The 13,662-nt window shown below is 51.4% G+C and overlaps 1 protein-coding gene across 7 annotated transcripts in view; it reads left to right on the top strand.

Annotated features, from left to right (window-relative positions):
• The first annotated feature begins 6,142 nt into the window (after window positions 1-6,142).
• The window catches only part of ABCB9 (ATP binding cassette subfamily B member 9), a 53,926-nt gene continuing 46,406 nt past the window's right edge, over window positions 6,143-13,662 (top strand). For 2 of the 7 annotated variants that reach the window (XM_072600618.1, XM_072600613.1), the window contains exons 1-2: window positions 6,395-6,550; window positions 13,407-13,449. In XM_072600618.1, coding sequence (XP_072456719.1) covers window positions 13,436-13,449 — 14 coding nt within the window. In that variant the 5' untranslated portion in view covers window positions 6,395-6,550; window positions 13,407-13,435. Of the gene's footprint in view, window positions 6,194-6,393; window positions 6,551-8,879; window positions 8,928-13,406; window positions 13,450-13,662 lie in introns of those variants that run through there. The other 5 variants (XM_072600614.1, XM_072600619.1, XM_072600620.1 and 2 more) reach the window with 5 other exon arrangements.

The following is a 13,662-nucleotide window of genomic DNA, read 5'->3' as shown; positions in this document are numbered from 1 at the left end:
GCCAAGGGACCCAGTGAGAGGCATTGATGCCCTACAGGGGCTCAAGGAAGGCAACCTGGCCTTAATTCATCCAGCAGGCCAACCGAGTTTTGCTGGGTCCTGGAGTCCTGCCCTGGTAGATGCTCAGATATGTCAGTGCTCATACAGCAGCAGGGTTCACCAAGTCCCCAACCATCTAAGAGGATGGGCCTGCAAGGACCTTAACTTTCCATGTCCTGCTTTCACCAGGCAGACAGTGACTGAGCTCCTCCCAAAGCCCTCCCTCCCTCCCAGGGAGCTGAAAACTCAATTGGCTGCAATCTAGGCCTGGTCCAGAGCTCCCTTGGGGTGAAGTTTAAATAGCATCTGCATTACAGGTGTTGAATGGGGAAGGATGGCATTGCCCTGGGAGGGATCTCTTTGCTGCCCTTTCAAAATTCACTGAACTTTCTTTAAGATCTGCTCTTACAACTCAGGGACCCCTCTGGACAAACCTCAGAGAACCGAGCCTCCTCTCACCTGACTTCATCAGGCCTAAATGAGCACATCCTTCTTGTCTGTTATCTTTGCTCTTGGGAGGAGGGAAAGTGTGGTCCTCTGGTACTGCAGTCCTCCCTTCTTTTCGACATAGAGATGTCTTCAGTGATGACCTTTGGCCCTGAGAGCCCTAGGAATGAGATCTGGCTCTGGTTCATATCAAAATGAGTTTGCTTTTGGTAATAGTTCACTCATGGATGGACAGGGAGGGGAGGCCAAGCTCAGGACTTTGATTGAACAGTTGCCAGTGATGATTCTAAAACCACAGGATGATATGTTTTGAGCTCCAAGGGACCTCTGGAGTCATCCAGCCCAGCCCCCTCATTTTCTCAAGATGAGGAAACTGAGGCCTCAAAAGGTCAAGTGATTTTTCCAAACGTCACAAGGAAGCAGGTTGCAGGGGTGCAGTCTGAAATAAGTGGGAAGGTTGGATTGCCATAGAAGGGGGATGGGAACATCAAATTTAGAGTGAGGAAAGACGTTGGAGGTCATTTGGTGCCATCCCCTCAAGTGAACAAGCGTTTATTAATGCTGGGCACTGGACTAAGGGTGGGATGCAAAGAGTGACATAAAGAATTCCTACCCTCCAGGAACTCATGGTCTGATGGGGGAGACAACAGCAGAGGGGAGGGTCCTGGAAAGGCTTCTGGCCTTAGGTGGGGCTGGAAGGGAAACCAGGAAGCAGAGATGAGGGGCAAGAGCATTCCAGGCCTGGGGGTCACTGAGACTCAGAGAGGGAAAGGGGTTTGCCCAAGGTTATCCAGATCACCTGGTGGCCCAGTTGGGTTGGATTACCTTTGCTTTCTGCAGCTGTGGGGCTGAGTCCTGCCCAGACAGAGGTCAGCCCTCACAACCGTGAGATGAAGGCTGAGCCTGCATGGCTTCTGGATGTGTGACCATTGCTTCCCTGGTATCCCTTTGTGTTAAAATCCCCCCACATATAAAAATCAGATGGAGTTTTGGTTTCTTGTTGTTTTTAGCCATTGCCCAAGCCGTAAAGACAGCCCTTTTGCTGCAGGCTAGATCATAACTGCAAAGGATGAAACATTTTAAAACTCCTTTGTAAATAAATGGTCTTACAAAAAAATGCTCTTCGGATTGCAGAAATCAATGTATAGGATCATTACCAGAAATTATTGGGTTTGGGTTTTTGTGTGTGATGGGGGAGGGTGGAGAGGACTTTGGACTTGGCTGGTGCTCTCTTCCCTCCTTGTTCCCACTCACTTGCCCACAGCATGTGTCAGCAGAGCCCAGATTTAGCTGACCTGAAGAGAGAGTTCCTTTCTGCACTTGGCCCTAAATGCCCTACAAGCTGTGATCTCCAGCCAGATTCCCAGGCTGAAGACTTGCATTCATTCAAACAACACTTACATACTTAGGATATGTTCAGCACTGGGTTGAGATTCCCAGGGATCCATAGGTTTAACACCAACCACAGACTTCAACAAGGCCCTCCCTTGACTTACTCAGAAGGGAGGTGGTCACAGGCAGGCTAAACTGTGGAGGGAGACCTTAAATCCTGGGCCAAACCCTCCAACTAGAAATAAACTAGCTTTCCCAAGAGCAGAAAATGTATTTTTGCCAGCCCCCTGGGGATTTTATTCTTCCTTGGCACTCAGAAACATAAGGCAAGCATCTGAGACCAATAATAGCCTCCCTGGGTCCCTGGAGTCCTGCTCTGGGGGTCACTCAGATGTGTCAGGGCTCATACAGCAGCAGGATCCACCAAATCTCCAGCCATCCAAGAGGAGGGACCTGCAAGGACCTTGACTTTCCATGTCTATGACACGGTGCTTTCACCAGGTAGACTGACTGAGCTCCACGCTAAAGCCCTCTCTCCCAAGGAGCTGAAAACTGAGCTAGCTTCACTACAGATACAGGCCAGAATTCCCCTGGGTGAGAAGTCATTTAAAGTTTAAACAGCATCTCGACTACAGGTATTGAATGGGGAAGGATGACATTGCCCTAAGAGGGATCTCCTGCCCTCTCACAATTCACTGATCTTTCAGGCCAGGCCTCAGGGGAGGCTGTTACTGAAAACAACTCCCCATAACAAGCAGGTCAGTCCTGTAAGTCAGCAGGAATTTACTAAGCACCTACTATGTGCCAGGCAGGGCATCTGGGTGGCACAGAGTGAGCTTTGAATTTGAACCAGGACTCAGGTGCCCCAGCTTTCCCACAAACTAGCTCTGGTGACCTTGAACAAACCATTTCCCTTATCTGGGCTTCCATTACCATCTTTTTCAAAATGATAATTTCAGCCTGGATCTCTGAAGGAGGATGGTTTCCCCACTCTAATATCCTTTAAATTTGCTCACTGTCTCAGAAGCAGATGGTTTCCCCCTCATTCCCCTTTCGGCTTTTCAGAAAGATGAAAGTGTTCTTGACCAGTGTGAGTATTAATTAGCATTGTCCATGGCTAGGTCCAGCCTTCAGACTAGGCAAGTTAACTCACCTATATTCACACTCATGGAACAGGTTGCAGAAACAGATAATTCCCAAATCATTTAGATTTGGCATAAAAGAGGGGCACCGTTTTTCTTTCAGTTAGTATTTATTTTCTCTCCCATCCACATACCACCCTTTTACCCCAAAGAAAACAAAAGAAAACTCTTGGAATAAATATGCAAAGTAAAGCAAAGCAAATCCCCATACAGGTCATGTTGAAAAATGTGTGTCCCATTCTGCACCCCAATTCTGTCACCTGTCAGCACTCTTCATCACCAATCTTCTGGAATCATGATTGATCTTTGCATTGAGCAGAGGTTACAAAGTTGTTACTGAAGACATAATTCTAGTTCTCTGCAGTTTCCTTATATCACATCTACCTCCTTGATTTTTGGCTAATTTTAGAATGAGCAAACTTTATTTTAGAGCATGTGTTGACAGGCACAAATGGTGAGCTGGCTCAGATGTCCAAATCTACACTCAACTTGTTCACAGAAACCTAGATTGTGATCTGGAAGAACCTTAGAAGCCATATACGCCAACCCCCTCATTTTAGAGAGTAGGAGATGGGCCTACAGATGTAAAATGAGTTGCCCAAGATTGCAGTTAAGTGGTAAAGCAAGGCATCAGTGGTTAGAGCCCTTGTCCTGGAGTCAGGAAGAACTGGGTTCAAATAAAGCCTCAGACACTTACTAGCTGTGTGACCCTGGACAAGTCACTTAATCTGTTTGCCTTAGTTTCTTCAACCGTAAAATGAGTTTAACAACAAACAGTTATTGTTAGTGTCGAGTGAGGTAATATTTGTAAAGTACCTAGCATAGTATAGGTGCTCCATAAATAATAGATACTAGCTACCATTATTATGGGAGAAGCTAAGTTTCACCATGGTGCATAGAGTGCCAGGCCTGAAGTCAGGAAGACTCATCTTTATGAGTTCAAATCTACTTCCTAGCTGTGTGACCCTGGGCAAGTCACTTAACCTTGTTTGCCTCAGTTTCCTCATCTGCAAAATGAGCTGCAGAAGCAAATGTCAAAGCACTCCACTATCTCTGCCAAAAAAAAACCCAAATGGGGTCACAACTAAACAACAACGATGTGAAAGAGGAATGAGATGTTAACTAAGCTTAAATTGCAGAGGCAGCTTCCAGCTCCAGATCAGAATAAACTACCTAGCAAGGAATGAGATCTGTCCCCACATCAGAGGGGCTGCCTTGGGAGATACCAGATACCACCTTCAAGAAAAGGCTGAGAAGATCACTTGTCAGGAAGACTGAAAGGTAGAAGACAAGGCTCGTTCCCCCAGAAGGAGAGACAACATGTAACAGTTACATACACAAGATGAGTTTGAAATAATCAGCAAAGGGAAAGCGCTGGAATTGAGAGATTAGCAAAGGCTTCCGTTAAAAGGTGAGGTTTTATCTAGGGTTTGAAGGAAGCCAGGAGGCACAGATGAGGAGAAAGAGAATTCCGGGCATAAGGGAACAGCCAAAGAGAGATGATGCGTCTTGCCCCAGGAAAATGGATGGAAGAGTACTAGGCAGAGGGTAAAATGTAAAAACACTGGAAAGGAGTGTGGGGAGAATAGCTGGGGTGACTGTCAGGTTATAAAGGGCTTTGAAAGCCGCAGGATTCTGTATTTGATCCTATAGCTGACAGGAGCCCCAAAGCTTTAGGAAGATCCCTTTGAAAGCTCAGTGGAGGATGGAGTGGGAAAACCAGCTCAGCCAGTGTTTGGTGATGAGGGCTTCCACCAGGATGGTAGCAATGGGAGAGGGCGAATTCAAAAGCCATTATGAAGATGACAGGCCGCAGAATCCTATGTCACTCTCTCGGGAACTCAGTTTTCTGATCTGCAGAATGAAGGGGTTAGACTAGAAGACCTCAAAGGTTGCGTGCACCTCTAGACCTGATCCCCCTTCGTTCTGGAAGAAGACCAAAATGACATCGCCATGATAAAGTGAAGTTTCAGTGTGTCCGACTGTGGCTGACCAGACCAATACGAGCTCGGAATGCTCTACTGGAGACTGGGCAGATAGTCCGTGGGAACATTTGGGGTGGTTACTCCAAAACAGAGTTGAAGGATGATCCGAAGTCCTTTCCCCCTGAGTCCTGGGATCCTCTGAGCCACTGGGCCTCCGTTTTGTCCCCTTTAAAATGTGCTGCATGGTTCGGGGCTACCATGGTCGCATTAGCCCTGCTCGGTCCAGCCCAAGGACTTCTTAAACGCCTTTCCTCCCTCCCAACCGGGAGGGAGCCAACCACGTGAAATCATCGGGTGCCCCAGGGCTGCACCGAGACTAAGGTGGCAGTCCCTGCCCTCAGGGAGCTGCCATTCTGGGCATGGGGACAGAGGGTGCAGCCCGATCTCCACAGGCCTTCCCAGGCTCATCCCCAGGCTATCGCCTGAGAAGGAAGGGCGAGGTCCTCGGGGAAGTGAAGTCCGTGGGCGAGGGAGCAGGACTCAATCCCCCTGCTGAGGGGGCGGGGCAGGGGCGGGGCATTGAGAGGGGGCGGGAAGGAGATGCAAAGGAAGGCTGGTGGGCGTGTGGGAACATCAGCGAGCCTCCCCCAGCCGGAGTGGGGCCAAGGGCAAGAGGCGGAGCTTCGGAGCCCGAGAAGAGAGGGGAGAGGCGGGGGCGGGGCGGAGCCTTATGGGGGAGTCGGGGGGCGGGGCAGGGCAGAGTCGAGATGGCAGGAGTATCCCGGAGTGGGGGCGGAGCAAACTGGCTGGGGGCGTGTCCTGGGGCAGGGTCAACCTCTGGGTGGGCTCTGGGGCGGGGACTCTGGCGCCCCCCAATCAGGGCGGGGGGGCGGAACCACAGAGGTCGTGGGGGCAGAGTCTATCCTCTATCCTCTAGAGGCGGGGCCTCAGGACGGGTGGAGAGGCTGGGGGAAGGAGGGGCCAAGTGATGGGGCAGGTCATGGGCGGGGGCAGAGCCCTCTGTGGCGAGAGAGGAGGGGGGAAGAGGGGGAGGGAAGAAGGGAGGGGAGGAGGGAAGATTGAGGTTGCTAGGCGGAATATTAAGGGGCGTGCCCTGGGGCGGGGACAATGGCCTGCGTAGCGGCGTGTCCCCAGGTCGAGGCTAGGCCGCCGGGGGTGACGCCTAGGTCACGGTGGGGGGAGGGGGAACCTCTCCTCTGGCGGAGGAAGGGGGAAGGTCAGCGGGGGTGGGAGAGAGACGGCGGGACACTCGGGTCGGGGCGGGCCCTGGAGCACGGAGAATCACTGGTAGGTGGGGCATCTGGAAGGGACGGGCTTCGGGGAGGGGCGGAACCGCAGAGGCCAGTGAGGGCGGGGCCTCGCCTCTGGGGAACCTCAGTATGGGGCCGCCTGTGGGGGCGGGGCGTAGGGGGCAGGGCCTGTCTGGGGCGGGGCCTTTCCTTCGGGGGAGGGGCTAGGGGAGGGGCAAGGCGGCCTCACGTCAGTCCGGGGCGCCCCGCCTCCCTCCGTGCGACCTTGCAGCGGCTGCAGCGGCGGCGCCCAAGCGGCCGGGCGGGCAGGCTGTGGGCAGGCTGTGCCCATGAGCCGTGCGGAGCGGAGTGCAGCGCAGCGCCCAGCCCCGGCCCACCTGGCGCCAGGTAACAGGTAAGGTGGGTCTAGGGCGGGGTCCCGGGACCCTTCTTGTCCGCGAGGCGCCGGGCTCCTTGGAGATTGGAGGCGCGGAGTCTAGTGGGGAGCTGCTCCCCGCACAGCCCCCCCTCTGCTGCTGCTGCGGGGGGGCCCGACTGGCCTGGGAGGGCTGGACTTCCCTACGGTGTGTGATCTAGGGAAAAATGAGGCCACTGTGGGCGCCGGGGAGCCCCCCACCTGCCCCCTCGGGCTGTTGGGGACGTGGTCGGCGAGGGCAGAGGGGGCGGCTTAGCCCCCGGGACAAGGCGATGACCCTCCGCCCTCCCGTGGGGGCTGCGAGGAGCCCTCCGGGCGAGCCTCCCACCTTGGCAGGTGCGGGAGGGGGCCGGGGTCTCTGTCCCGCACCTGTCCTCAGGCAGCGGTAACCGCCAAAGCCAACAGCTCCAGGTGGGCAGGGCAGAGGGGCTGCTGGCTCCCCGGGCCGGGCCGTCATTGGCGGTCCTGGCCAGGAGCGGAGCGGAGCCGGTGCGTTCCCTCCTGCTCCCTCTCTGCCTCCCTCTGCAGCATCCCTTGCAGGTCTGGGAGGGCTGAGCTTGCGGTTTAATGTTGCAATTATTTTTAACCCTTGAGGCTCCATAGTCCCGGGTGAGGGAAGAATAGGGAGGCCAAGAGCCCCCAAGGAAAGAACCATTCTTTCCGTCACCCCTGGGGCTCTCCAGAATTCTTCGGAGAACTTTGCTGGTCCACTTGTCTGGAGCTCCTACTCCAAGCCCAAACCATAGCCTGGGTTCTGTGTCTGGGTTCTACCCATTCCTCTCATGGGACCATGGAGTAGTGAATGGAGGTGGGGGTCAAGAGACCCGAGTTCTGGTTCCAGGTCTGTCAGTGATTCAGTTTTTGACCTTTGATGAATCACTTACTTGAAGCCTCACGTTTCCCCTCTAGGCCTCACTTTCCTCATCTGTCAAAAGAGAAGGGTTTTGCCTTTGCGTACCTACTGGAAAATTAGGCAGTTCAAATGAGATATGAATGTGAAAATGCCTTACTAATGCAGGGAGTTATGTTTCACTTTACCATAATCCTAAAGCTTTCTCCTAGTACCTCCCTTGAGACATGTTACTTTCTCGGCCTTGAGGAGAAGACACCTCAGGGGTCCTGCCAATGGATTAGCTTCTGGGAGGTCCACATGCTGACCTAGATTGGCTTTCTACCCTCTATAATGTCATCTGGGGACAGTGACAACTGGCCTAGACTCAATCTTAAATGTAAGGGAGATTAGACAGTCTCCCTGGGCAAGGCTGGTGGTGTGGAGGTCAGTGTCTCTCCAGTGCCCCTGGTGTGGAGTTAAAGTGAATGACCTCAGGACGCTCTGACCCAAATGGATCTCACCTCATGCCCCTGCCTCCTGGAAACAGGGCATTTCAGGTGGGATATACCCCAACAAATAGCAAGGTACCTTTCTTTCCCAGTTGTCCTGATAAAAAGAAGGGAGAGGAGTGAAGCTGGGAGTCTCTTTTCAGACCACATAGAATATGCCCCATGCTTCTACCGTCCTTGCTGTACCTCAGCTGGCAGGCAGCCTCCCCAGTGACTCTTATCTGGCTCGCCTTGTCATGCTGTTTAATTTTTTCAAGAAGCTTAGTACATGCCTGGTGTTCGTTATCTGTGCCAGCTTTGCTAGTTCTCCTGCCCCCTCCCTCCCCAGGTAGAGCTGACATGAAGGAGATACAGAAGGCATCAGGGCCAGGGACCAGAAGTCAGTCAGAAGTGAAGGAGAGGAGCCCGGGCCAAATGAGCTTATGGGCCTAAGGGGAAAGAGAGTTGTGGAGGTGACTGCATTCCCTCTGTACCTCCTCCTAGTGCAATTTAAATTACTTGAGGACAGAGACTGATTCCTTTTTGTCTTTGTATCTCTGGGCCTTACCTGGCACGTAGGAGGTGCTTAATAAATTCACATTTGAATGAATTGAAATGCAAAATGCCAAACTGAGGCACAGAGAGACAACCTGGGATATTTAGTCAGGTTGTTCAGAATATCTGAACCTTCTGGTCCTTTTAAGGAATAACGACATTGGCTAACATTTATATAGTGCTTACTGTGTGCCAGGCACTGGGGAATTAATTCAAAGACACAACAGAACAATCTCTGTCCCTAGGGAGTCTATCTTCTATTGATAGAGGAGGAGATGTGGGGAGACTGAAAATATACCCAGATAAATATATTAGAAGATGAGGTGTGATGCGGGAAAGGGGGTATCCGATATCCTTTTGGGGGAAAAATGAGATCAAAGAATCAAATGTAGAGGAGGGAGAGATCTTTTAGGTCACTGAATCCAGCCCCTTCATTTTACAGGGGAACAGATGAAGTGAGATGCTCTGGGTTGCACAGCTAGTAAGTATCCAAGGCAAGATTCAGACCCAGGTCTTCCTGACTCCAGACCTAGTGCTTAGATCAGGGCAAGCCTAGCAGAGGAAGCAGCAGCTGGGTTGGGACTTGACTCAATCACCAGTAATTATGGCTAACACTTCTATAGCACGTGGAGATTTGCGAACATAAACGATCTTACCAGGTCCTCCGAACAACCCTGTTAAGTAGGTGCAATTTTTTTTCTCCATTTTATGAACCAAGGCATTAAGGGACTTGGTCAGGGTCACACACTATGAAGTATCAGAGGCAAGGCTCAATTGTTCTGTCAGCATTCATTTGAAGGAAGAGGAGGGGTTCTGAGTTACTGCATTCTAGACCTTCAGTGGGAAGTGAGTGTGGAAATCAGCAAACAGAAGCCCAGAACATGAGAGTAGGAAGAGAGGTCAGTGGCCCATCTGGTGAAGAGAATCCCCACTCCACTATTAGACTAGTCACCCAACCTCTCCCAGCAGACTTCCAAAGAGGGAACCCATCACCTCATGAGGTGGCCCTTCTGGCTTTTGGTGACTAGTTATGACAAAGTTCTCCCGGATATGAAAGCTCCATGAACCTCATAACCACTTGTAGCCAATGATCCAGGTCTTACCCTCCAGGGCTCAGAAGAACAAGTCCAATCCCAGAAGGCTTCTAGAATACTAAGGCTAGCAAAGGGACTTCATCCAACCCTCCCTCTTCGGTCTCAGAGACCATTTGGTCCACTCCCATCCTGTAACATATAAGCAAGATAAGGTCTAAAAAAGCTAACTGTCCCAAGCCAGCAAGAGCCAAGTTCAAATCCTCCCCCACTTATTAACTGTGTGGCATTATGGGACCTAACTCACAGGGCTATTATGAGGATCAAATGAGCCAAAACATGGGTATCACGTGTGCTCTAGGCTCACGTTCCAAGAGTCAGGTTGCTCCATCTTCCCCTTGGGTTTAGGTGTACTCCAGAGGGATTAAGGCATTTCTTTTCTAGTGCTATCAGTTTTGTGCCAAGTAAATGCCACCTTCTTCCTATTTTGTTATTATCATCATTATGATCTTTCATTTTTCCTCTTCCTCACCCTTAACCAAGTGTGAGGCAAAGACAGGAAGCACCTTAGGACTGGCTGAGGGAGTGGAGTGGGGCTGGCTCTCACCTCTACCCTAGAGTGTAGGCCTGTGCTCGCACCCTGGGCATACTGTTCACCTTATGAAGGATGTACCCTGGCCAGGTGCTGCAGTCCTCTCCTTCACCCTGGCATGCCCATCATCCCATAACCCGGGCATGCAAAGAGTGATTTCATCCTGGCCATGACTCTGGCTATCATTGGAAGTCTGCTGAGCAGAGCAGAGACAGGAAGAGGGGGCAGGTGTGTGTGTGTGTGTGTGTGTGTGTGTGTGTGTGTGTGTGTGTGTGTCCCACAATGAGGAGCTGGATCTGCAGAGGGCATCATTTACTCTAAATACAGCCTTCTGGGGCCATCCAGTCACCACCAGGCTTCTACACTCTTTTTCACCATAACTTTTTTTTAATGTATCTTTGCTCTCCTGGGAGCTGTACGTAACCTGACCTCTGTCAGGCAGACTCAGCTTCAGACTTGGAGGTGATCCTAGTAGGCCTGAAGAGTGTAGTATTGGCCTAGGATTGAGACCCGGGTTCCTGTCCTGGACTCAGCCTTAACCAAGTAACCTGAAGCCTTTGGGGAGCATCAGTTTCTCCCCTGTAAAATGAGAAATTTAAACTCAAAAAGGCAGATGTGACTAGAACCCTGGCCTTAGAGTCAGGAAGACCTGGTTCCATATCCTGCCTTGGACACTAGTTGTGTGTTCCTAGGCAAGTCCCAAAATCTCTGGACCTTAGGTTTCTCATCTGTAAAATGAGAGGGGTAGATTCCCTGAGGTCCTTTCAGCTCTCTCTCAAATGAGACAGACCCTGTTGGCTTCTAGACAAGAATTCTTATCGTGGAGTCCATGAACTGTTGTTCTTGATTTATATTCCAGGATGATCGGTTTGTTCTGTAATCCAATGTATTTTATTTTGTGCATTTAAAAACATCCTGAGGTGTCTCTGGGCTTCACCAGACTGACTGCCCAAGGGGTCCAGGACACAAACAAAGGTCAAAGATCTTTATTCTAGAACCTGGAAGCCAGGCCAGACCCCAGGTAGTCCGAATCTTGGCCCAGAATGACCTTGCATACCCTTTCTGCTTCCTTCCTGTGGCACAGAAGCATCCCCTTGCTCTGGAATGGGGAAAGAGGAATGGTCCTGTCTTGACTCTCTTTTCCAAAGAATGATTGCAGACCTAAGGGAGTAAGAGAACACCCTCACCATATTGGCCCAGGGAGATGCTCCTGAGATCCCTGGATGTAGCCCCAGAAACTTGGAGGAGAAGGGAGGGAGGGAGGGGAGGGGGTAGGCTGGGCCCTAGGCAGGCACTCACTCACATTCACAGTGGGCTCTGCATTGCAGCAGGCAGAGCAGGAAGGCTGAGCCTGCTCTATCTGGGGCCAGGGGAGGAGCAGGTGGGGGTGGAGTCCTTTTCCCACCTTCTTCTGCCTTCCATCCTCTCCTCTTCCTGGTCCAGGGCCCAACATGCAGTCCCCGCCCTTGCACCTCCCCAGCCTTCTGAGAAGGCCCTGAAGATAGAGATAGAGATGCTGACTCAGGTGGCTGTTCCTGCCTGTGGCCACCCTCCCATTTCAGATAACTGGTCCCAGGAAGGCAGGGTCTGAGCAGCACAGGCTTGCCCAGGCAAGTGGGACTTGCTCCCACTTCCCCTGCCTCTCCATCCCTTCCCAGTTGTCCTTGGGCAGGATACCCAGCTTCTTCTGTCTCCTTGGTCCTACTTATGTTCAATTTCCAAGCAGGGAGGTTCTAAGAGGAGGCTTAGTTAGGGAGAGGAGAGCTGGCATCCACTAGCCCTGGGGAAATTGCAGTTCTCACCTTCTTGGCCCTGCCTTGCTTGCTTTCATAAGGACTCGTTTTAGGTCTCAGTTGGAGAAGTTAGTGTGTGTGAAGGAGGAGGGTGGGGGTGGTACTTTCCATCATGAATCTTATGGCTGACTCCTTCAGAGCAGGGAGAAAGGACTTTGCACTGGCTTATTCTGGGCATCGGGGGTGGGGAGATTGTCACGTCATATCCCTAGGTTTCCAAAGATTTGGGGGAGTGAGTTTCACTGCAGTATCATGGTTAGAGGGTACAAGATGCAGCTGGGTTGTTGTGGAGCAGGGGAAGCTGGTCAGAAGGGTGATGGCTGGGAGGGCGGGGCAGAGGGCCAAGAATTGGGTACAGAGTGGCTTTGGTGAGGGAGGCAGAATGCTGCTGTTTAGGACACTGGAGGGCTGTAAAGAGTGCCAGATAGGCCCTGGAACCAGAGGCCCGGGTTCAAATGCCATCACTTACCTTGAAGGGCTGAACATGGGGTCACCAGTTCTGAGCTCATTTTCCAATTCCTTGGTCTCAGGGTTAGATGAGATGGCTTCTGAGGGCCCTTCCTGCTCAATGAATTTGTTCTTCTCCCCGATCCCCTATCAAGAAATATACTTGTTAAATTGAATTGGATTTTATTTATTTGGTTAAAAAACAAACAAACAAACAAAAAACAAATGAAAAAAGCATTTACTAAGTGCCAGGTGCCAAATACTGTGCTGCAAATAAAAAAGCAAGACAGGATTGGGCCTGGGTTGGACTCGGCCTCTGAGATTCCTTCCAATGTATTTATAGAGCGCTTTGAGGTTTGTGAAGTGCTTTACAAATATCATCTCGTTTGATTCTCACAGTACCCTGGGAGGTGGACACTATTATTGTCCCCCTTTCACAGATGAGGAAACTGGGGCAAACTGAGGATAAGTGACTTGCCCAGGTTCACACAGCCATTAAGTATCTGAGGCTGGATTTGAACTCAGGTCTTCCTGACTCTACACATTTCGCTACATAGCTGCTTCTGAACTGAATAGTCCCTCTAGGCAGAGGCTTCAGGCTTTTCTCCTTCATTTTTTAGGCAGGGAACTAAGACCTAGATGAGACAACGGATATGTCCAGATTTTCACAGTCTAGCTATCAGTGAGCTGGGGAAGGAACCAGTTTTCATTGCATACATGGGTGCTTAATCAATGCATATTGATTGATTGGTCCCCAAGCTGCTGGAGGCTTACCTCCTTATTTTTTAAACAAGAACTCAATGGCAGAGTACCCCAATGCCAGCCTGGTGCCAAGCCCCAGTTGGTCAGGACCACTTCCTGGGTGACCCTTAGAGTTTCCCTTTGCCAGAGGACTCCCCCTCCCCTTCCACCAGAGCCTCCCTGCAGGGAGTGCTCTGAACCATGCTTTTGGGTGGATGGAGGCTCAACAGGGTCCCTCCCCCTACCCTGAAGATAGCTCCCTCCTAGGGTGAAATGGAGGAGGGAGGGGTGTAAGAGGATGGGGATTAGAGATGGAGGAGGTCATAAGGTCATAGTCCAACCCCCTCCTTTTACAGGTGATGAAACTGAGGCCCAGAGAAGTTAAATGACTTGCCTAAGGTAAGTGGGTGGTAAGTGGAGTTTCTAGACCCTTCTGGGGGGAGGGTAAGTGCTTGGGGTTTCTCTCTCCCTGAGAGAGTTGGAAGGGGGAGGGTGACTGGTGACTGTGGTGTGCCTTGTCATTGATTACCAACCTCACTCCCCTCATCGTTGTCCAGGGAGTGCTACAGGGAAAGGAACATGAGATTCGGACCCAGGGATCTGGCTTTGAAT

The sequence above is a fragment of the Notamacropus eugenii genome, chromosome 4, assembly GCF_028372415.1.
Source record: "Notamacropus eugenii isolate mMacEug1 chromosome 4, mMacEug1.pri_v2, whole genome shotgun sequence".
Taxonomy (NCBI): Eukaryota; Metazoa; Chordata; class Mammalia; order Diprotodontia; family Macropodidae; genus Notamacropus; species Notamacropus eugenii.
This window is presented reverse-complemented; position numbering and strand designations above follow the sequence as displayed.